This window comes from Colius striatus, chromosome 1 (genome assembly GCF_028858725.1).
Source record: "Colius striatus isolate bColStr4 chromosome 1, bColStr4.1.hap1, whole genome shotgun sequence".
NCBI lineage: Eukaryota > Metazoa > Chordata > Aves > Coliiformes > Coliidae > Colius > Colius striatus.
The window spans coordinates 172901770-172926083 of record NC_084759.1 but is presented as its reverse complement, the minus strand read 5'-3'; the positions used below and the strand labels follow the sequence as shown (position 1 = coordinate 172926083).

At 37.8% G+C, this 24314-nt stretch overlaps 1 protein-coding gene across 1 annotated transcript in view; it reads right to left on the bottom strand.

The window, feature by feature from the left end:
• TAFA2 (TAFA chemokine like family member 2) overlaps nucleotides 1-24314 on the bottom strand; it is a 53313-nt gene that overhangs the window by 15745 nt on the left and 13254 nt on the right. Inside the window, exons 2-3 of the mRNA XM_062017677.1 lie at nucleotides 5616-5768; nucleotides 4551-4675 (exon numbers count right to left, since the gene is read on the bottom strand). Of these exons, the coding sequence (XP_061873661.1) occupies nucleotides 4551-4675; nucleotides 5616-5768 (278 nt within the window). The remainder of the gene's footprint in view (nucleotides 1-4550; nucleotides 4676-5615; nucleotides 5769-24314) is intronic.

Genomic DNA, 24314 nt, shown 5'->3' with positions numbered 1-24314 from the left:
TGTAGATGCATTACCAACACTGATGTCAGGCTCAGTTACAAGAAAAATGCCATTTTCTTCTGATATCCAGAGACACATTTAACTCTCATGCATTATATTGCCTTACTCAAGCAGTGGTAATGACAGCACTGGTAGTAGTTGAGTGACCACTAAAACTGCCTGCTGATACTGTGAATCTCAGTAGCCCACTGCAAGGCATTACTATGTAAAGGTGTCTAAGAGAGGTCCTTTCATTCCTTCTGCTGAAAGGGTCATGAACAGTATAATTTATAAATTGAAACATAAATAAAATTACTGCCTTTCCTTTCAATAGCTGTAATTAATTTAGAAACAATCCAGCATCTGCAAGTAAGAAAGAGAAAATAGAGTAAAAATGTAAGTGGTATTTATAGATAGGAATAGAATTGCATTGATTCAGAGTAGTGGAGTGGATTTCACCGAACACCATTTGGCCTAATGTGCAGCCAGTTGGTGTGTTTGGATGGTACAATTTCTCTTCTTCCAAGAATGTTATTCAATTTTTAGTTTCTTTTAAGCCCTGGATGCCATAATGTAAAATTAGATTAAATGGAATTTTACAAATATCTGACTTCAGGTTTTCTCCAATATTGTTTTGAAATGTAGATAAACACTCTCAGTATGGATTTCTCTCCATCCTGGCAATATTTCTGTCTTTTCACACTAGTCATCTATCTCTGGTATTGATTTGGAAAGCAGATAAGGATTTGTAATGTAGATAAATATACTCAATATGGACTTATTTTTGGCCCTGTAATATTTCTCTTTTATTTCTCTCTGTCCTTGTAATATTTATTTTATTTTTTTGCAGTACTCTATTTCTAATACTGGTTTGGCATATACTTACATAGTAATATAGTAGATATTGATTTCTTTCTGTTCTGCAGTGTGCTTTTCCTCACATATTAAAAGTAATAGCCAGTTTTCAGTGACAATTGCAGTTCCTTCTGCCCCTCCTAAAACTGTATGTATTCAACTATTTCAGAAGTTGGATGCTCATTTCCAAAAGATGGCCCTTTATGACCCAACTGAAATGAATACTTTCACTTGTTTATAGGAAAACATTCACTTTCACCTTCTAGAGATTTTCAGAAGTCAATAATCAATACCTGCTATGCATTACATCTGATGTTTTTGTTAACTTGTATTATTAGTATCACTATTGTATTATACCAACAAGTCACTTCTAAAAGGACATTCTCTGGTTACCAATTTTTGCAGAAAAATAGATACTATACATGTTGCTCATCATAGTACAATTCATCAATATAGCTCATAGCTGTGTATCTTCAGAACATGAATATTTTTGAAACTTACACTGCATTTGATAGTGGTCAAAGTCCAAAGCATCCTAAACTGACAAATAATGAAGGGGTTTTTTTATCACCATCCTGCTGCAGGTCACAACAAAGAGTGTAAAGTCTCTGAGCCAGCATCTTCCTATTCAGCATTAAGTATCTAAACATTAGGTGTTGAGCTAGTCATCATAGCTTTCCATTAGAGTTATTACAGAGACATAAGCACTTCCAGAAGATAATTCATGTGACTTATCTTAGCACAGAATGAGTTGTCCTCTGGAATTGAACAAATCTCTCTAATGCTAAAAAAGCAGGCCAGAGCTTAAGCTTGTCATCTAGCTCTACAGTCTTAACCCAAGTAAAGTCCACTAAATTCCACTCCACATATTTTAACCAGAACTTAGTACTTAGCATTAACTTATGTGGTTCTAGCAAATCAAACTAGTAAACCTCAGCTATGCATAAAATAATTTCATAATTCTCCTAATGTATTCCTGAACATCATCTTTTGTTGTGTTATAACACCCAGGAACATAAACATGCATTTCTTTATATGAAATAAGAAAAAATACTATTTTAGCTAAATTGTCAATGTTTTTTGTTTCCTTGCCCTCCAGCAGGCTACATAGACACAAAATAGTCAATTCTAAAATAGCTCGAGTTTATTCAGTACTCAGCTTATTTATATACACTTCCCCCCAGTATTCATTTCTTTTCCATGGTTAGCTCCTAATGTCAGCCCTATCGCACTAACACGCAGACAAATTAGGAAAAACAGTTTAAGGTTTCCATAAAACTTGGTTTTGCAGTCTGAAGGTAAATAAGTTCCACCTGACTCTTCTTAACATTTGAATTCTGAGCACTGTAACACTCATGCTACTTCATATTCATTATTCATGTATTACCTTATTATATGCCCATATCTGAACAAAATGCAAAACCTCAAGTAGACCATATTTTTTAAAATCAATTAAATTGCTCCCATTATTTATTTGGTCTTTTTGCTTAGTGACTGATATCATAAGTATTAAGAAGTTCATACTGTTTTTTAAAATACTGTCATTAAATATGCTAACAGAGGTGGACAAACAAAATACCTCCGCTGACATATCTCTGACATTATGCTTAACTATTAATAGCTTGAGATGTGGAAATGTAGGCACTTCTTTTGAACTTGGTATCCTGTAGAAGAGAAGCTAGTACTTCAGCAGTTAATTGGGGGTTTTTCTGCACACGAAGTAGGTAAACTTGCAGAAAATGTTTTGAGGAGAATACAAGCTTTCTTAGGCCTTTTAGGAAAGCCTTCACAAGGTTTTTCTGCAATACACTTAAATCACTCAAGCTGTTCAACTCCCTTTGTTTCTTTATGCTTTTACATTACATATGATACACATGGATTATTTCATTTGACAATCAGAAACTTATTATTCATAACTTCTTAATACTGACTCTGTACCATTCTTTCTATTTTAATCAAAAAAGGGAGTTTTGAAACCACAAAGCATTTCAGAATTTTTCCTTTTACTGACATAGATTTTGGGAAGCAGAAAGAATACCTACAAAAATATTGTAGTCACTACATTTTAGGGAAAAGTACTTGCTTTTTTATAATAAACAGCTCTCCTAACAGAAAGAAACACATCTCCAATAGCAATGTATGTTTTCCTGGGCATCAGAATGATGTCTGTTAAAATTTCAGCCCTCAGCACCTGGGAAAACAGAGACCTTCATTTCACCTGCCACCTGACTTCAATGACTTAGACCAACTTGCAGTCAGAAATCTGAATTCAAGTTTGCTACTGACTCAAAACAGCTTTGCAGTTGCATGACAAATGAAAGAAGTGGGCAACATATAGAATCTGGACAAACCAGAAGGCAAAACAAATATTGGAGGATTTAAGTGGATTACCACCCTTTTAGAGGTGCTAGGTCTACAAATGGGCAACGGTAGTCATTGTATTGAATCAGTGCATATGATGGCAAATAGGGAAAAGGACTGACTTTTTCATAGCATCACTTCTGAACAGGTATGAAATGACTCCTGAGGGTTGCTACTATCCATGGAGGACAAGAAAAGTCCAACTCCTGCAATGAGACAAACCTACAATATATTTTCTGAAACATTTTAGGAAGAAATCTCCCCAAAGCATTCTTAATTGACATCTTGCCCTTTTCTGATGTCTTTTTTCTTTCTAAGACAAGGTGACCCACTCAGTGGCTGAGGGAAAGGCTGTGGATGTGGTCTACCTGCTCTTTAGCAAAACCTTCAACACAGTCTGCCACGGCATCCTCCTGGAGAAACTGGCCACCCAAGGCTTGCATGGACATTCTCTGCACTGGGTGCAAAACTGGCTGGATGGTTGACTCCAGAGAGTTTTGGTGAATGGAACTAAATCCAGTTGGTGACCAGTTACCAGTGGTGTTCCCCAGGACTCGGTGCTGAGGCCTGTTTTGTTTAACATCTTTCTCAATGATCTGGATGAGGGGATCAAGTGCACCCTCAGTAAATTTGCAGACAACATCAAACTGGGTGGGCACATAGACCTACTTGAGTCTTATATGAAGACTTTGTTACTATTTTGTTTCTCTTATCCACTAAAAAGCAGAGATGACAGTATGTTTACATAATTTTCAGGCATTGTATATGATGAATGTTAGACATATTCCTGTTAATGTAATTTTGAACCAATGACATAAAGTGTCAAATGGAGAAAAGGAACTCACTGAAACTGAATTTTTTTTTTTTAGTTAATAACAGTCATATGAGACAGAAAGATCCAGAAGATCATACCGTAATGACATATCAGATGCTTACCATAGTCAGCAATTCCTATGCAGAAACAAGGTAATTCCATCTTATTGATAAAAATGCACATATTTGCTGTCCTGTGAATGAAGAGCTTAGCATGGCATATAGAGTTTGTGCAAGAGGTTTCAGAGAGAAATACATATCACGTTATAATGCATTTGATCATTACTGGCAGTTGAAAAAAAGAGTCAACTCTACTATCTCCACTGCTTACCTGAGAAGGTCTGGCACACTGCTTACTATGTTCAAGCAATTGCAAAGTATGCTGAGTAAAGTGTGCAGGACCAGGAAGTCCAATCCCAGTATGACTTTCTTCCCACATTTCTTTAGTCTTCTCAACTCATGTCTTCTACGTGCACGCAATTTCCTGTGCACTTTTTATGGTTTTACTTGTTGTTAACATGTCAGGTTGGTATCATACCTACCCTAGTTGTTTTCACTTTATTCCCAGAGGAACAGCTCCACCCCTTACGATCTGGAAGAACTTTACATTCCTCCCCTTCAAGACATGGTTGCATGTGGCACCACCATTTCTGCTCCACTATTGAAGCTACAAGAGAGGAAAACAAACACATATGCATGCTGTTGAAATGGCAACATTACTTTCATTTTCCAGAAAAATGTCAGAATATACAGACCGACAGCTAGTTCATGATTTTCAGCCAACTCAGAACCCTTGTAAGAAATTAGGTCTCAATTTGCACATGGTGCTATGTGCTTCAGTGTTATTCTCTTTACCGTGGGGTGTGTTTTTTTTAATTTACTACAGTTCAGGAACTAATTTCACACCATTTCTTTCCAAACCTCTTCTTGTTCCGCCTAGCCAGATTTCTAAGTTTTATGTAGTATTTCTTGAGTTAGTACATTTTGCCTGATCTTCCACATAGCCTGATATAGCTTGATTAAGTTTATTCCCGAAGGATGACATATTTACAGCTTCTCTAACATCCAACAACATATCACATAAAGGGTGAATCCATCCTCCTCCTCTTTCAGAGAAAGAGAGGTGAAAAATCAGCTGGTGTTTTCCCAAATAAAACATATGAGCCTATGCCACATTTCTTAAGTAAAACATTAATATTAAATGGTGAACAGAAAAATAGTGTTGGTCTGAGAAGACTAAAAACCAGACAGAACTGTGTTTTGTTTGCTTGTTTGTTCCTGTATGTCAAAAATAAATATATAAAGAAAATGTAAAACTGCAGCACATGAAAATTATATGCTCATCAGTTAGATGAAATTTAGCTTCTCAAGAGGTCTCTTTAACTGGCATCTAATAATTCTGCTTAGCATTTCCATGAAGTAATAGCAAATAATTCATTTTTCCCATCTTCCTCCCATTTACCTTGGGTATGCCCTTTAAAATGCAGCAGTTTTCCTACTCTTATTTTAAAGAGATAACTGTAATGGAGTCGTTCTCAATGATGACATTAAGCCAGGAAAACCCCCTAGGAAGATGCATTGAAAGGAAGCAATAGAAGTAGTCGCACCATCAACACAAGAAGGAGCTGCCCGGGTGGTACCTGCTACCTGCCCAGGGAAGCAGGAGCACTTCACCGTCTGTGATCTTTCTTCTATCTTGTTCTTATTGCAACATCTGTGGAGTGCCACCACTTCACAGGTCCCAGTTTTAACATGGTGAGCTGTGAAAATAAGAAGAGCAATTCGATAACATTGTGAGGTAGTATCATAGTGTCGGGTTTTCTTCTAATTAGAAGTGCATTACAGTTGGCCTTGTAAGGCAGTCTGCCATACATGAAACTGCAATTACAATGGTACTAACACTAGAATGTAAAGATGATTTCTTTTCCAAACGTAGTGTAACCATCTCAGGAAGAAAACACTGGCTAATGAAGAACACTTAGAGAAGGCTGCATATCTGAGTATTCCAGTGAAGCAGAAAGCAGAAACATAAAATTAACCAAGAAACTATATTAATTTCTGGACTGCCATAAACAGCTGTGTATGTCTATCCAGATTTTTTTTTTTTCATTTTCACTAAGGCAGAAAATTTAAGGTGGAAGTGTATCAGTGTTAAAATACCCCTATCATAGAATCATAGAATGGCAGGAGCTGGAAGAGACCTTTAGAGATCATCTAGTCCAACCCCACTTCAGAAACAGGTTTGTCTAGATCAGGTCGCATAGGAACATGTCCAGGTGGGTCTTGAAGATCTCCAAGGAAGGAGACTCCACAACCCCTCTGGGCAGCCTGTGCCACTGCTCCCTCACTCTCATAGTGAAATAGTTTTTTCTTAGGTTTAAGTGGAACTTTGTGTGTTTCAGCTTCAACCCATTACCCCTTGTCCTGTTGCTAGCTACAATAGAGAAAAGTGATGTCCCAACCTCCTGACACCAACCATTTAGATATTTATAAATCTTAGTAAGATCTCCCCTCAATCTCCTCTCTTCTAGAATAAACAGCCCCAGCTCCCACAGACTTTCCTTGTATGAAAGATGTTCCAGTCCCCTGATCATCTTGGTGGCCCTGTGCTGGACTCTCTCCAGAAGTTCTCTGTCCCTCTTGAGCTGAGGAGCCCAGAACTGGACATAGGACTCCAGATGAGGCCTCAGCAGGGCAGAGGGGGAGAAAAATCTCCTTGAACTGCTGGCCACACTCCTCTTGATGCATCCCAGGATGTTATTGGCCTTCTTGGCCACGAGGGCACATTGCTGGCTCATGTTTAGCTTATTACCAATCAGGACTCCCAGGTCTTTCTCTGAAAAGCTGCTCTTCAGCAGTTTGACCCCTAGTTTTTCTATATGATATCCAAAAACCTTTCTACGGATGGGCAGAGCACTAGCAGAATACAGGGAGAGCCCTCAAAAAAAAAAAAAAAACCCCACAAAAAAAAATAGGAATAAAATCTAACAAGGAATCACATTTTAAATCTTACTGCCTAGCACTGCAAAGTAACTCTGGAAACATGGAGAACCAAATTTTTCAAACACAGGAAGCAATAGGACAATCTTCATTATCCAGTACCCATCACACCTGTTCATGCTGCTCTATCTAATCAGCAGAGTCATGCTACTGGAGTCCTATGAGAAGATCAATTTGGTAAGAGGGCAGCTACCAAACTATCCTTTCTGGTTCAGCAACCAGTTACCAAAGGAACTGCAGTTCAGAAAAAGTAATTTAAAATGAACTTTCAGTGTTTACTGATACGTGACCAAATATTTCTAGGGATAGTTCATTTCCAACAGAAAAAAAAAAAAAAAAAGAAATAAATAAATCTAAACATCTAAACCTTTAGTTGATATTAACCTACAACCTTGTACTGGCAGGAACATTAATTATGTAAAGCACTATGTGTTTTAACAGTACACCTAAGTTTTTACAGAAAAGCTTACGTTTTGAAAGCTTCAGCTACCTTTTCTATTCCTAGTGGCAAACAACAAAGAAGAGCTTCCACAAGGAGAAAGCCCTACTAACAGGCTTTTGGGAGACCAACATTGACCTCTGGATCCACTCAGTAATTATTGCACAGTATGAGCTCCCAAAAGACCTGAAGAAAGAAACCAAAATAGATGAGTTTGTGGTCTCCAAGAATGTGCCTAGAGGAAAAAGCCACAGGCAGCAATTAGACTTCGGGTCTTCATCAACAAAACATAAACTCCTAAACATTTAATTCAGGCAATTATGCATTTTTCAGCAGAACAAAGTCCACTGAGTAGTCTGTGATCTTTATTGCCATTCACTGCATTGTACTATGTCAGGTCAGATTATACTCCTCTGCATTATGCTGTACTACAGCTGAAATCACGTAGCACAATGATAAAACAATTAACACATGATCCATCATATTGTGATACACTGAAATACTACATAAAATCTAGGTGAAAAAAATCTGTTTTGTTTCATAAAAATGCTTTTCTTTGTGTTTTTTTTAACTAATTATCATTTTTAATTCAATAGAGAATGAGGAAAGCAATTCATACTATCTGGCTGAACTTTGCAATCTCTGTTATTTTTCATACCTTTGGTGATGCGCAAATATTTTTACAGCTACTAACACAGCCTGTTGTAAAAATTACTTTTAATTATTTTCCAAACAATATCACTGGTATATATGACAATAAAACAATTCAAATAAACACATTTACTTTTCTCAGTATGCTTTTTTACTTGTGAATATGGTAAAAGACATCTTCTACGATATACTTCAAAAGTATAATACATAGTAAGATAAACACATGCTGCTTTTGTAAATTCAGATTATTTTTTGTTTTATTAGGTAACTGCACATCTTATACCCACACATGCTAACCCATATTTACCAAATTGTATTTGATGAAAAATACATTAAAAAAACCAGACAATGAATATACAAAAGAAATAGGATTTTGTGGTAGAATGTGAACCTCATCCCACTTCATTTTCAGTATTAGTTTTCAGTCCTTATTTGTATTCTGATGTGTATCACTGATCCTGAAATTTTGTCACCTCAAGCTCTTATTAAATAGCTTTGTACTGCTCTACCAGATCTACAGAAATGCTATAATATAGATATGCTAGGAGAAAATAAAGTACAATGTGCACCAACAGTCATCTGGAAAGGAAGCCAGTTAAAAGAAACATGAAATTATGTGAGGGAAATGTCCATACTGAAACAAAACCTTTTGAGAGACTTGTTCTGCAGAAATTAGGGAGAGAAAATCAGGTGTTTTAATACTTTTATGGGAAAAAGAGTATAATTAAATGAAACGGTCACTTACATTCATGCACAATACAGAATAGCAATTTGAAGGTTGAAAAGAGATGTGAAAATGGGAGAGAATAAAAAGTAATCACATACTATTGATAGTATTAAGGGAATATTTAATAAAGCTGCTTTGAAATTTCTAGGTATAAAACCAAAGCAACCTAGAAAAGTATACAAAGATATTTGAAACATTGAAAATCTAGGCCAACCATTCTCTTGTTTCTATTTACTATCTAAAGTATGCAATGAATATTCCTTGAGAAGAAATATAGGGATTTTCCCTCCTTATGCTATCAAATAATTAAGTTCCAGTGCAGTAAGTACAGTATCTGTCACATTCATGTGAAATGAAAGCCTCTATACAGTAGATAAACGATTTCCCACAACCTCATAAAAATTAATGTCATTAAGCCATGAACCAATATATGAAAGGAGGATAGTACTTTAGGAGATTCACATTATGGTTTTGTTTCTTTTTCTCCTAGTACAGCCTTTAAAGTATGCTGCCTCCTTAGTAGAAAATATTTGAGGAACTTAATGTTACTTCTGTTACAGAAATTCATTATTTAAAACCACTGCAAACACTCAGTCCTCCACTCTCTGCTAATGCAAGCAACTCTCCCTGAAATCAATGTGAAGAAGGACTGAAGAAAGACCCTCAGAGAGATATGTGTGTACAGACTCTGAATTTTTCCTGATGATTTTGCATAACATATATATTATGTTCCAGAAGATGTAACAGTGTATTATGAGAACATAAAGTGGAAAATAGACATAACCATATCTCATCCATTAATAGTATATCCTGTAACTGACCTGTGACTTTTGTAGCATTTTTCATGTGTGAAATTATCAATAGCTACCTCATAAATCAGTATGTATGATATTGGTACACCAAAAACTTAAGTTTTCATAATCATGCTCCTGGAAATAATAATTATTCTTCATTTTACATAAAATTGATTGCACTTAAAGAGTGTGTTTAAACAGATATATGTATTCTTGTTCCTTCATAGTAACCTTAAATGTCTTTCCTTCAGGTGAATGAAATTTCAGTCACGTTTGCACAGTGCATCTGGCACTAAAAGTTACGGCCCTTACTCCTCTAGCTCTGTGGGAAGGGGAGAAGGTGAAGTACTGTTCAGGTTTATTATTTTGCAATTCACAAATATGAATATAAGGTACTTCACATAGGTGTAGTGTTATGAACATCTCATCACTTAAACATTTATATTCACTTCTGACACCCATCTGCTCAGGTATTTGAAACTTCTCTTTCTTGAAAGTTGCACAGATCATGCATTAACACATACACTGGCCATTAAGGACAAGATGAAATAAAGGCACAGGCTGTTTCTGTCCTTGTGCTCCCCATCATTGCAGTAGTAGGAAAAAAAAAAAATCAAAAAGTCTCAATTCTATGCCCTCTGCAAAGACACTGACACAAATATGTGATACAGCTAAACCTACCTAATGACTAGCAGCTACTGGAACTAAAAGAAGATCCCTTGTCCCTTTACCCACACTCTTTCATCCCTTGCTTACATGAACACTGTCATTTGATGGTGACAATGGTAAACTAGGGATATAGACTGGCAGATAAATATCCCCATTTTTGTAGGTTTAATTGTCTACTTGTTTAGGTCCTACAACTCGGTGCACAGACTAGTGAGAAGTAGTTTCAGCCACAGGGAAGCAGGAGGAGCAGGCAGCCATGCATACATGATTATCTTCTTCTAGAGAAACCAGTTCCTGTATTGGCTTACAATCACTGCAGCTCTGCACTCCTACATAAAATAAAGGTACCTTATTTTTTTCTATTTCAGGTAATTCATAATTCATATTTCAGGTAAAGCATATTTCAAGTAGAGCTGCTCTCCCCTCAGCTGGCTAGATGAGGAGAGAGCAGCAGATGTCATCTGCCTTGACTTCAGCAAGGCTTTTGACACTGTCTCCCATCATATCCTCATCAGAAAGCTCAGGCAGTGTGGCTTGGATGAGTGGACAGTGACGTGGATCGAGAGCTGGCTGAATGACAGAGCCCAGAGGGTGGTAATCAATGGCATAGAATTGAGTTGGAGGCCTATGGCCAGTGGAGTTCCTCATGGATCAGTTCTGGGGCCAGTCTTGTTCAACATTTTCATCAACAACCTGGATGAGGGGACAGAGTGTACCCTCAGCAAGTTCGCTGATGACACCAAACTGGGAGGACTGGCTGATTCCCCAGAAGGCTGTGCTGCCATTCAGCGGGATCTCAACTGGCTTGAGAGTTGGGCAGAGAGGAATCTCGTGAGGTTCAACAAGGACAAGTGCAGAGTCCTGCATCTGGGAAGGAACAACCCCATGCACCAGTACAGGCTGAGGGTCAAACTGCTGAAGAGCAGCTCTGCAGAGAGAGACCTGGGAGTACTAATTGATAATAAGCTAAACATGAGCCAGCAATGTGCCCTCGTGGCCAAGAAGGCCAATGGCATCCTGGGATGCATCAAGAAGAGTGTGGCCAGCAGATCAAGGGAGTTTCTTCTCCCCCTCTACTCTGCCCTGCTGAGGCCTCATCTGGAGTACTGTGTCCAGTTCTGGGCCCTCAGCTCAAGAGGGACAGAGAACTTCTGGAGAGAGTCCAGCACAGGGCCACCAAGATGATCAGGGGACTGGAACATCTTTCATATGAGGAAAGTCTGTGGGAACTGGGGCTGTTTATTCTAGAAAAGAGGAGACTGAGGGGAGATCTTATTAACATTTATAAATATCTGAAGGGTGGGTGTCGGGAGATAAGACATTCCTTTTTTCTGTTGTAGCTAGCAACAGGACAAGAAGTAATGGGTTGAAGCTGAAACACAAAAAGTTCCACTTAAACCTAAGAAAAAACTATTTAACTGTGAGGGTGAGGGAGCAGTGGCACAGGCTGCCCAGAGGGGTTGTGGAGTCTCCTTCCTTTGAGGTCTTCAAGACTTGCCTGGACATGTTCCTATGCAACCTGACCTAGGTGAACCTGCTTCTGCAGGGGGATTGGACTAGATGATCTCTAAAGGTCCCTTCCAATCCCTACCATTCTATGATTCTATGAATTCCTCTGAGGTCACAGACAATGTAAAGCATGCAAAGCATCTTTTGCATGTGTCTGTGTGTTTTTTAAAGCTTTTTGCAAAAACAAAGCTTTAGTTGAACCAAAAGGCAATAGAACAGCAATAAGCAGAAGAATAAAAATTACTTTTAGCCGTGAGTTTCAATCCATATTACATCTAATATTATACAAACTTTGGCTTTTTTGTCATCTTGGGTAAAATCAGGAAGATGTCCCATATGAAATATTACAGTGGCCCTGTCTTTCAAAGCGGGCACATAAACAGTCTTTACTAATGTAAACCATGTCCCCATGAGTAATTGCATTAAGGACTATAATGGAACTACATTTTTTAACCATCTGCAAGGAAAAAAACAAACAATTTTTCACCAGATTCTCAATCTACTTCATTGATTTCCTTGACTAATTAATCACTGTTCTGTAGAACAATATTCAAACAAGTGAAGGGGGACTATTGATATCACAAAAATAAATAAAATTAGTGGTTATAATGTACCATTTTCAAACTAATGCTCTACATCACTGTCCAACCTTAAGTGATCAGCAAAAAGAAAAAGGATTCTCTTGCCCACAAAGTCTATTTGCTTTATTCATACTGATTGACATGGAAAACAAATGTAGGTTATCTTTCTGCTATGCTTCAGCAATTTCAATATGTCATATCAGTCTCAGTGTGTCACTGTAGACAGGAAGGATACAAATAAACTTGCAAAATCTCTCACACAAAACTGCACACTCACACACAGTATTGTTGCAGTTTTTTCAATACTTTAATAAGTGTTAGTAGCTGCCACATCTAAGGAATCTAAATCTTTTGCAACCACAATTAAGACTGGATTTCCACCTATGTATTTTCTGTTTAAATGTCAGACAAAGACACTATCCAGTTCCTTTGTTCAATTAATTTCAGTATTTTCCAGTATTTTCTACTATATCCACCTAAGAGCTGTTAGGGAAAAGTCAAATTCAGTTTATTCACCCTCTATCAGGAATGATGGTGACATTGGAGTTCAGTGTTCTAACAACATAAGTAATGTGAAGCTTTTTATTAAAGTCTTTGATTTGACCAATCATTAGTGTTACAGGGGGAAAAAGCACATAAGATTAAGGGAACATAAGCTTCAGTTTGCTTGTATGAACACAAAACAATGCACACCTTCATTTAATCTCCATGCACCAGAGGGAAAACTGGCAGCAGACATCAGGAAAAGCAGAGGCATCCACCATACCAGTCATAATCTTATTACCTCCAGCTTGCAACAAGCCACTGACTCCCAAAGAAGCACAGGCAGATATACACTGACAGGAACCTTACTAAACGTGAACTTTAAAAAGTGAATTCAAAGCCCTTTAAAATCAATGGGTTTGGTTTGATTGGTGGTTTTGGAATTTCAATGATAATTTGTTTAAATTTTTAGTCAAGGTGACAGCTGGGTTTGCAACTGGGATGGTCACTCTGATGATTGTATACGTAGCAACTATTACAGCAATTGAGCAAATTATGACACACAGGCTAGATATGTGACAGAAAAGAAAGATGAATTCATATTATTAAATCATATTTTAACCCATCGTTAGAGTTGTCATGTGTTTTTCATTGAATAGTTCATTTACTAGAAATACAGCATCCAACCAGTGTAACTATTTTTGAAATCTAGTAAAATTTGGTTACGTATTGAACCTAAAAGAGTAGGCATCCTCAGAGAGGGGCAAAAAAAATGTTTCCACAGGTTTTTAAAATTTTTTGTACAAACTTTTTCATTGCAATGACAAACTTGAGGGATTTTTTAAATTGTGAAAATTCTCAAAACAAAGCAAAATATTTTATTTGGGAAAAAATTCTACTTGTTTTTTTTCTTTTTTTTCCCTGTTTGGCCAGTGAACTGAAAAATCAATTACAGACACAGCAGTAATTCCTGTGTCCTCAGTGGTGACAATGAGGCATGCCACAGTTGTGGTGCATCTCAGGAAAGTCATTCATGCTGCTTTATTTTCAAGATGACACATGGAGTTGCACCATAGAATCAGCAGGGAAAAATGATAATTTTGTGCTGTCTCAGTCTACACTATCATTACATTTTACATGGCTACTTAAAGACTTACTTAACTATCTACTCCATTGATGCCATGAACATTTAAAACATTCATGTAGTTAAAAAGTAGTCTACAACTAAAAACAAATACCAAATTTTACTTTTAAAGAGAGAACTTTCCGTAGCAAGAAACGGCTGTCTAAGTCTCTTGATGATCCCTTTTCTGAATACCTAAAGCTGAGGATGTGCCAAGTCACCCTCACCTCAGCACAGTCCTTGACTAAATACAAAGACCCTGGGGATCCAGAGGAGACCCAGGACACTAATGAGCACCAATAGAGAACCTTGATCTGGTACTCCCAGCACCATTCATGCAAAGCAACTTGTCCCTGGGCCTCATGGGAAACCCACAAAGATAAATCCACACAAGAAACTGCCTCCTCAGAAAGCCTTTCAGAGCAAAGGGGATTACTGCAAAGAAAGGTCTAGGACCTGTTGAGGGATGAAGAGGAAATAGAATTTTGAGTCTGTGTAAAATTTACCAACAGATAATTTGTGGAAATGTGTGAAACTCACCTTGGTATGCTTAGTGGAAGGACCAGGGAATGGGTCAGGGGTCAGGGTAGACTGGGAAGGAACAAGCATGAGTGAATAAACGGGACAGGATAAGAGAGGACAGTAAAGTATAAAGAGCAACTGAACTCTGTGTTCAAACACTGTAAGATACATTCTCATTAAATCCCATTTCTATCCTTTTTTTTGCGGGTCAGTTCTCTTCTATGGGTGGGTATATGTGAATGCTAGGTAAATTTAAGCTAGACCAGCTAGTGTTAGATTGAGAGAGATGATTACTTGCAGTTGGCATGGGATCACAAACCTCACAGGCTCAAGAACCCAAGTGAAAGCAACTGGCAATATAAGGACACCTCAGATCAGTTATCAGTCGTGTCAAGTGAGCTGGACCAGCTACTGGAGTGATTCATCTGGTTCTGTGTCTATTGTGTGTGCGAACCTTCATGTCTGTGTGCTCATCTATATGCGTCTAAGGAGCACATATTCTCAGCCTCACCATTGGTAGAACTGGGGGATAAGAAATCGCAGCTCCACATCTACTCAGCTACTGTATTCAGCGACCTCTAACAGATGTGAGCATCAGAAACCTTTTGGGAAGAAAAAAATAAGCAAGGAAGACAGAGCATTTAAAAAAATCACATTTTACTGTCAACCTTTGCTTCTACGAAATGTACATAGACTGTCAAGATCTCATATTAGCAGATCAATAGCTCTCGAGAGGTACATGCCAAAATACTGCAGTAAGTCAAAGAGAAGAGTTGCCCTATTCAATCAGACCATTCCATCCCATACCAGAGGCCATGCAGAAATCTTTTTTTGCTTGATTTAGGCAATGCTGTGACGTTGACATCTCTTTCCCATGGAAGTATCTCCTAAACCCCCACAAATACATCTTGCTGACAGGGCCCTGAGGCCTGTCTTACTGCATTCACATTTCTGTGCCTTGCACCTCAGCTATAGCTACTAAAAGTCATTTGGTGACCTTGGGCAAGGTGACTGAATAGTCCAGATAGAGCACACACTACATTTTACTTACACCAGTGGAGAATCAGTTTAGCTTAAAAGTACATCACTGCTTTTTATTTCCCTTCTACTCCGACATCTCTTACGTCTTGGGACAGGTTCACAGGTGAATTGTTAAAAAACAGAGCTAGTTGCTTGCATATAACATTTTTGCAGTGCCACATACATATAGCATCACATACATAGGAGATACCGCTAACCACAGCCTCTCCCAGGCTTCTTGGAATCAATCTGATATCTTCTCTCCTGAGATAATAATTTTAAAATAATAAGAGTAATTCTTGGTGTTTCTTCTGCAGATGTTAGCTCAGCTCCTCTTATCAGGCTGCCTCTACCATGCAATTAACCCGGTTAGTCCACTTGGGTGAAGGATGGTAAGCTGAGTTCATGTGACACCACTACACAGACAGTATCTCTGGTAACCTTTAAAAACTGAGCTAATGAATGGTATGTCACAGTCACGTTGCCAAGCATACTTTTCTGCACACATGCCAAAGAAATATTTCATCCATCAGCTTGTCTGCCAGTCACCAGTTATAGCCATCTGTGTAGGATGACTTTTTCTCTTTTGGGAAAATAGAAGAATCAAGGTAAAACCAAAATGCAAGCATTCGCCTGAGACAAGCCCACTAATGACTCTGTGAGATCAAGCCTCAGATATTCCCCATAACATAGCCTATGCACTGAAACGGACTCAAGTACTGAGTTAAAAGAGAGAAAAAGACTTACTGCAATAGCACAACAAGCTGGCACAGTCTCAGCTGGTCAGACAATCTTTACAAACATAAAACCACAGATGGAGCACTTCATGCAGGATCTCTTGGACCCAAAGAGCTTGCAGTGATCTGACTTTATCCTCCTAGTCTCACTGAGGCTAATTTTATTCAATCAGACCTTTGGCAGGACTGAGTCAGTCTTACTCAAATAAGCTTAACTCCTCCATCACAAAAATCAGAGCCTTTTTATGGCAATACCTACAAACAGCACCTTCATTCTAAACTTTCAGTCAAAGACATGGGAACTCAAAACACAACTAATTTTTGGGTAGCCAGAAGGATTTCCTCTCCCTCATGAGTTCCTCTCTGCCTAAAGTGTTGCCTTCCCTAGGTCCCGATTCCAATTTTTTTTAAACAGTTGATCACTAGATTCATGAAACCACAGAGATTTTGGAAACGAGATCAATAAGAGCAAACATTCAGGATTTTGGAGCTCTTTATACGTCCATCCACTGGAAGGAGAGGAGAAGCATAAACAGCCTCTTGCCAGTTCACCCAGCCCTCACGAGCAGCTCAGCTCCCTGGCTGCTGCAAGCCCACCAAGTCTCTCTCTGCCTACCACCACTGATAGTGGGGTGGAACTGCCACACTGTGGACACCCAGGCTGCCGAGCCCTGGTGCAGGCTGACAGCAGCAAAGGCTGTATATTTTGCTATGGGCCAGAAACAGAGCCACTTTGCTTTTTGCAGGCAAGATGCTTCCCGCGCTTCTTTTCCAGAGGCTGAGGGCTGACACCATCCATGAGATGAGACGGTGCAGAGCTGGCAGAGAAACATCCAGAGTGAGACAGTTTATAAATACTACAAGAAGTCAAAAGCCCCAGTATCTCTGAGGTTGTTATCAAACATGTTAGGCAAACGATATATTAAAGTGTGCAGACATTTTGTAAATTAACAGGCTGAGGTTTGAGATTACTAATTATATGATTTCACAGAGAAAAAAGACCAATCCAGCTCTCAGGCACTCAAAAGAACATTTGGCACAAAGATTTTTTATTCTCTCTGACTCTGTCTGCGGGCCTTCTGCCAAATATCTCGACACAGCAAGATGCAGTAGCACATGTCTCAGAGCAGCCTTCAGCATCTAACAGAATACAAAAAAACTCACATTATTTTCCTCGGTATCAAGGCTTCAGGAGCCTGTAGTTTACACAGTTTATGGGGAATATGTTTCCCCTGTTTCTCTAGATGATTCTCATTATTAATTTTCTTTGCTTTCCTGCTGACCTGAATGGTCTCAGGGCACATTTTGCTAGATGACAAATTAACATGTTCTCAGGGATGCATCAGAAAAAGAAAAGAAGGGTTTTTTTCTGCTCCTATGTATTTGAATGACCCTCTGGCACACAACCATCACCTGAAGTAATGTCTTAAGAAAAGTGCTGTGTATGGGAGTCTCTGTGAAATAGGATTACTGTAACAAGGTAAAGAGGTAAATTCAACAGTCCTTTTGAACAGCCTGCCTTCAGCCTTCTCAAGCTTATCAGAAAATAGCTCAAGCACCTCAGCGGACTTTAGGTACCTCTGTGGACACATTAGATGAAGCCAAGGGAAGGACAATCACGGACAATCCCCAAAGAAGGATGCGGCTGGATCCCTGTGCTGTATTAAGAAGCAGACTTCTAAATCCTTACGTGGGATCTTGCTTTCACAGTTAATGCATTTATTTATTTATGAAGGTTCAGAAACTCATTTACGTAACAGAACTTGGCAATAAGGCCAATTCATATTTAAGCATCTGAATGTCTCCATGGATCCCATAATCAAAGTCTTTATGTTTTATTTCACTTTCCTTCCAAAAAAAATATCCTTAGTGCCCCTTATTCACCCCATGCTAAGATTCTTCAAGGTTAGAAAAGTAACAGGTCCCAAATGTATTTGGAAGCTCTTTAACAAATTCCATCAAAAAAAAAAAAAAGGAGAAGAGTAAAGAGAAAATAAGAACATTTTTTTCCTGAGGATGAATATGAATATCACTTGTATAATACCTGTGTTGAAGAACTATTAAGATGATCAAATCTATAACTGAAGTACCCTGGGACTTCAGTGATGACCTGATAGAAACCACTCAGTGAAGTCAAGGTAGACTTTTGAAAATTCTGCAAACTTCAAGATTCCCACTGTGCAAAACAATTTTTCCAAACATAACATTGAGAATACTGAGTCACTCTATATCCCTCTTCTATACAGAAAGGCAGTTAGGTACACTTGTGCACCCATTCATCTAGAAAATATATTTAAATAAAAATATACCATCATATTCTGAAAATATTTTTTTGCATTCATACGTGTGTGTACATTCATCACATAAATATGTAATTAAATTTAACATATCTATAGAAAGGATTTAATTTTTGAAATTGCACATTTTTAAACCTCTCCAAGATTTGTGGTTGGTTGGTTGGTTGGTTGTTTTTTACAGATAGTTTTAGTTGGTGTGCCAATTTTTTTCTTTTTGGCTTTGCTTTGCCTATTTATTTTCATGACTGGATAGAATGGCATCTCTGTACTAATTTAAAGTTTCTTTAATTCCATAATGTACATCACATTCTATTTTGCAGCTCTGTAATTCATTTCTACTTAATCTGTCAATTAAACTAAATTTTCAAATATACCTTGAAATATTCCTCCCACAAAATGAAGGCATATAAATGTACACTTGCCATTATGAAAACTGTATGACTGGCTTGTTTTTTTCCTCTTCCACCCCTGCCTTCCAGGACTTCCCCACAGTGCTTAAGACTCTCCTATATGTGTTAAGAGAAACTCTGTGGGATGTCCCAGCACACAGCTCACCATCTGAAAGAAAGATTTTAATTTTAAGTCTCGGCTTGCTTCTGTAGAGCCCCAGGCAAACTCTTTGAAGTGCAGAGTCAGGGAAGGAACTTAACTCAAGCCTCTAGAATAAAAACTGCTAACAAGGCACATGTCTAGTCCTGCAAAATTTCCTCTTTTAGAGTGATCTTCCCTGCCACAACCTTCCCTCTACATTATTGATTCCATATAAATAGCAAGTCATGGGCATGATGAATCAATAAGAATCTAGACAGAGTCTATGGATGGCCTGGGAAGAGGCTGACTATTCTTTAAGACTGAAGAAAAGAAAGTGCATTTCAACAAGCAAAGTAAAAGAGGAGGAACTGCCAGGAGAGCCATTCAGAGCTGTGCAATCAAGAATACTTTTGCTCAAGGACTCCCAGTAGATAATACTTTCAGATATATTTTCTTGTTGAAAAGGTATCTTTTAAGTTCCTCTTAGAAGTCTCCCTGACAGTTGTTTCTGAAGGAACTTTGGTTAATAGAAGCTGTTGATAGGAAACATATAGACCACTCTCACTGTTATCCAAAGTCAGAAACTGCAAAAATATCACAATTCCCAGAACTCCAGAAGCATGCTTTGTAAAAAACGTCAAATAATAAAAGCATCTGAAGTAATTCACACCTTCAAGAGAAACATTTAAAAGTCAAGAAATGAGGGGGTGAAATTTTATAATTGTTCAGGGACTTTTTCAGAGAATGAGGACAAGGCTTCATACTTGGCATTTTACCTTGTATCTCTACAGAAGCTCATCCATTGCACCCAGGGATGCAAGAGGCCATGCCAGACCAGCTAAGGATCCCTTTTTGTTACTGCCTATCCATGAAATCAGCCAGGTACCTTGTGTATTTAGACCACTGTTGAGACTCAAGTACAGAGCAAAGTAGAGCTTGCTGGGCAGCTCTTGGGCATAAGCTTTCCAGGACCATGAAAAGCACACCTGGAGAAGGATCTAGGTAATTAGACTATTGAAAATTAATTTATATTACTCCGAATAAGTAATTGCACATGACACTCTCATGCAATCACCTCCTACCATGAAGCAGGAAGGCTATGGTGCTGTGCTGTTGCTGCTGCTGAAAGGGGTGGTGAAGGGGCCTCTGTTCAAGGTAAGCTTTTCATCCCTCATCAGGTCCAGCACCCACAGCTCTCACAGCTCCTCCTCTGTCATATTATCCAGCACCTAGATCCATCCTTCCACCACAAGAGTCGAAGCAATGCTGTGGGCCAGGAATAAAGCCCACTATAAGATCTTTTATCGGGGCCCCATACTGGTCATGCCAAAGGGAGAGTCTGAAATGGTGTCCATAGTTCTCATATCTTTCTCATGACTGTGAAAAAGTGAGGTTAGAAAAGAAAAGGGGTAGGCCCTCAGGCCCTCAAAAATTAAAAAAAATATTTTTTTAAAAAAAATTTAATTTTTTTTTTTTTAAAGGTAATGGTCAAATTTTAATTCAAATGTTGCTAATAGGAACTTGCAAGGAAGCACTTGTATAGGCGAATAACCAACTGCACACAAAATGACAGCATCCGTATACTAGCTGTATAAATTTTTTTATGGCTGCATATTCTTTGATCTTTTTGCTACTTTAACATCAGATTTTCCTTATAGAGATCAAGATTAGAACCTCAAAACTTCAACCCTCAGATCGCTCTGAAGAACGTATTTTAGTTAAATAACTGAAAGATCAGCAGATTGTGAAGCAGTTGTTATCAGTAGGCTAGTTTGCACACACTCTTTCAAAGTCCCAAGTGTGAAGCTGAATGCCATGTACAATACAGAGTAGTGTGTCGTATTTGTCTTCCAGTGCCTAACAATATGTCAAAAATGACAACAGATAAGTGGCCATCTATAAATATCTGAGGGCTGCTCCTTTTTTCAAGGTTAGATGAAATTGTTACGGGGAAATAACCAACTACCTACAATTCTTTAGGAGTACCTACAGTGACTCGTGGCAGATATTTTTAATACTTTAGCTCTAAAATGCACACCAAAAAAAACCAGATGAGTTTTAAATAACCGTCCACATCCATGGCACTGATATTTTCTAGTGAGAGCCAAGCATAATCTCCTGTGGAAGACTGTCACCAAACAAGAATTGCCTTCCCCTTTGATTCATCACCTTAAAAGCTGAACAGCAAGGGGATCCACTGTAGGATTTGACAAAATGCTATTCATGAGATATCTTGTCTGTTCACATACACAAATCTAGAGGGAGTTTTATCTTTCTGGGGCTCACAAGTCAGGGAAATCTTGAGAATAATCCTAGCTGATATCCACCAGGTGTAGCTGTAGTTAGCAGGCTATTGTAATACAAAACAAAAAGATGGGGAAATCAGAAACTGAAGATGCAGTGGAGTGAGACGCCTTTCCAGAATTCAGTAGTATGGCCTTGCTTTAACACCTAATTCTTTACATGAAAGGAAAGAATTATATAGTCTAAGAGCTATAATAAGACTGGGCATCTATAATCTCTAAGGAACAAGACCCACAATAAAAAAAGTAAATATCGACTGTGAATTTCCTTTTATTTCATAAACAACTACTCTGATATTGGTGATTTGCAACTGCTCTTCACTTGGATTTTTACTTCGGCAAATATGCTGCATAACACAGATGCTATCTGATTATTTCTGGTTCTATCTCACCTCTTCAAGGGAGTGTCACATTCATCCACATTTTCTTTCTCATAAGCATTTCTAGAGACTAGTAACACACATATGGCACGAATATGTTGTCAGCTGACTGAATAGAAATTAAATTTCAGCAGTGAAACAACACACAACACTGTCTGAACCTGCAAACTGGAGAGACTTGCTATCCCTTCTTATTTTTCTCAAGCATTATATATATGCATGCATACATACATGCATGCAAACATACGTACATGTATAGTTGAAGACATAAATATCTTTAGACAGATCAAAAAATCTTCAGTGTCTTGACCTTTTATTCACTTTCTGAATCTCTATATCATCATTTATTATATTATTATAACCATAAATAAAGTGGGGTTTCTACTGTTCTCTACAAAAGCAAAGACACATGTCAACATACATTGTATGCCTTCAGCTTTAGCATCGTATATAAGCTGGACATCCCTGTACAAGTAAAGCAGAGATGCAGAAACACCCCTAGCAGGTAAGAACTGAATTTTAAGCATGCATTTCCTAAGGGAAAGAGATAGATCGGCAGAGACATGACTTGGTCCCCAGTTAGTCATTTCTTTAGGGATACTGCAATCACGAGAATCTGACATTATCACAATACTGAAACAGGCCTAACAGAAGGTCAGTGCTTTACAACCCTGTCTGCTGTAGGATTGATAATATATGTGTACAACTAAACCAAGCTAAAATATATCCCCTACTTTATCCTCCTCTGTAAAGTTGACCTCTAAGATCTCAGACATTTGCCAGGACTCAGCAGAGGAGTGACTTTCGGGTCCAAATATAACAGTAAAGCCAGAGGAAGACACAAAAGTATATTTGAGGAACAAACTCCCCTAGCTATTCTTTCAGGAGCTTTTAAAAAGTTACTAGCTATGACAGCAGCATATCTAGACTGATTTTCAAAGCTCTCTTTGAACAGTGAACTTTCTCCTTCACAGAAAAAAAAAGAAAATGAAACTCAGAGGACTCAGACAGACTTCCTGGATTTAAAATCCATCACTGATTTTATTTCCCCATTGTAGACAATTCACTTTACTAAGGGACACAGAAATTGTCTAAAGTTTATAAATCCCCATCTATAGTTGCAAAATAACATTTCCAGATTTTTTTCCAGGTTGTCTGTAAGAAAGAAATATCACATGTCCCATCTACGTCCTCCTTAATAATTCATTTTTGTTATGCATGAACCTAGGAGATTTTACCATAAAATAAATAAAGTAGAAATTAAATGCCAAACATAATAACTACTAAAAACTAGTTAAATAGATACAAACTACTGATATTGTTACTCCCTAGTGATGATTGTTATGAAAAATTGAGTGATATTTTATAGCTTAACATTCTTCTACAATGACTCTATTAGGATAAACCATCATTTGGCATTTTCTCATACTTTTAGTGTGGGTCAAAATGCTGCTTTAGACAGTTGTATTCCAAGAAGCCAGTAGAAGAACAAATTAGTTTCTAATCACTCCTACAGATCTGTTTGGACAGTAAAACCGACTTGCAGTAGAGCTTTTCTAGCAGCCAAGATAAGTCTGCTGAGTGAGACTTTTTATTGTTTTTTTTCCTTACATCACTGTTTGGTGTAATAGTTTTAAATGTGAATTCTTCACAGGATTTATTGTTTATCCAGGTTAAAAGGTCCTCATTAGACTATATTATATTTGAAAAAAGAAGCAAGAGCAAGATTTGAAAAAGTTATTTGCTTCAGTAAATTCATTGTTTTTAAAAGTACTTTTAGTACTTACTACCAAAAGTACCCAACACTGTTTATTCAGATATATGAAAAAAAATTATGGTAAAATATTACCTATGATGAAACAAACCACAAGAACTGAGGAAAAACATTTCTATAGGCCATTCAGACTACTCTCATTTAGCTTTGCTCTGACTTTCAGGAAAAAAAAAATCAAGTTCTAAATGCCTGCAATATGAACATAAAATGTCGATGATCTATTAATGGAGGTCTTAGCCCAAAATATTTTTGTGGCTTACTATTTCCAAAAATAGCTAATTGATTTTGAACATTTTTTTGGTACTTGTATAACTAAAGAACAGCTGTTCTAGACTGTAGCGTTTTTACAGTCAATAATATGCAATAGTCCTTCTGGTATTTATTTTTTAAAATAAAATTTTAAATTACATCAGTTTAAAATTCTTTCTTTTTCTCTAACATGCAAGTTTAGATTTGTGAAGTAAAATATATCTAATCTGCTTAAAGCCACAAAAATCATAAGACTGGTGAGTACTGTCTTTGCACTGGTGTAATGGCGATCCTCCTCATTCCCCACTTTTTAGCTGTTCACACCCGATCCCTTCTTCCCTAACATTAGGTAGAGGGCCTGACAATCTCCAAAGAGCAGTTTCTAGGGCTCATGTGATAGCCTTTGAGCTCATGTAAACTATTCTGTGAACAGAGTGGGATAAGCAGGATGAAAGGTTAATTCTTTTCTCAGGTGTTTCCAGGGAATAACTTCTGCAGGACGCCCTTTGTCTTCTGC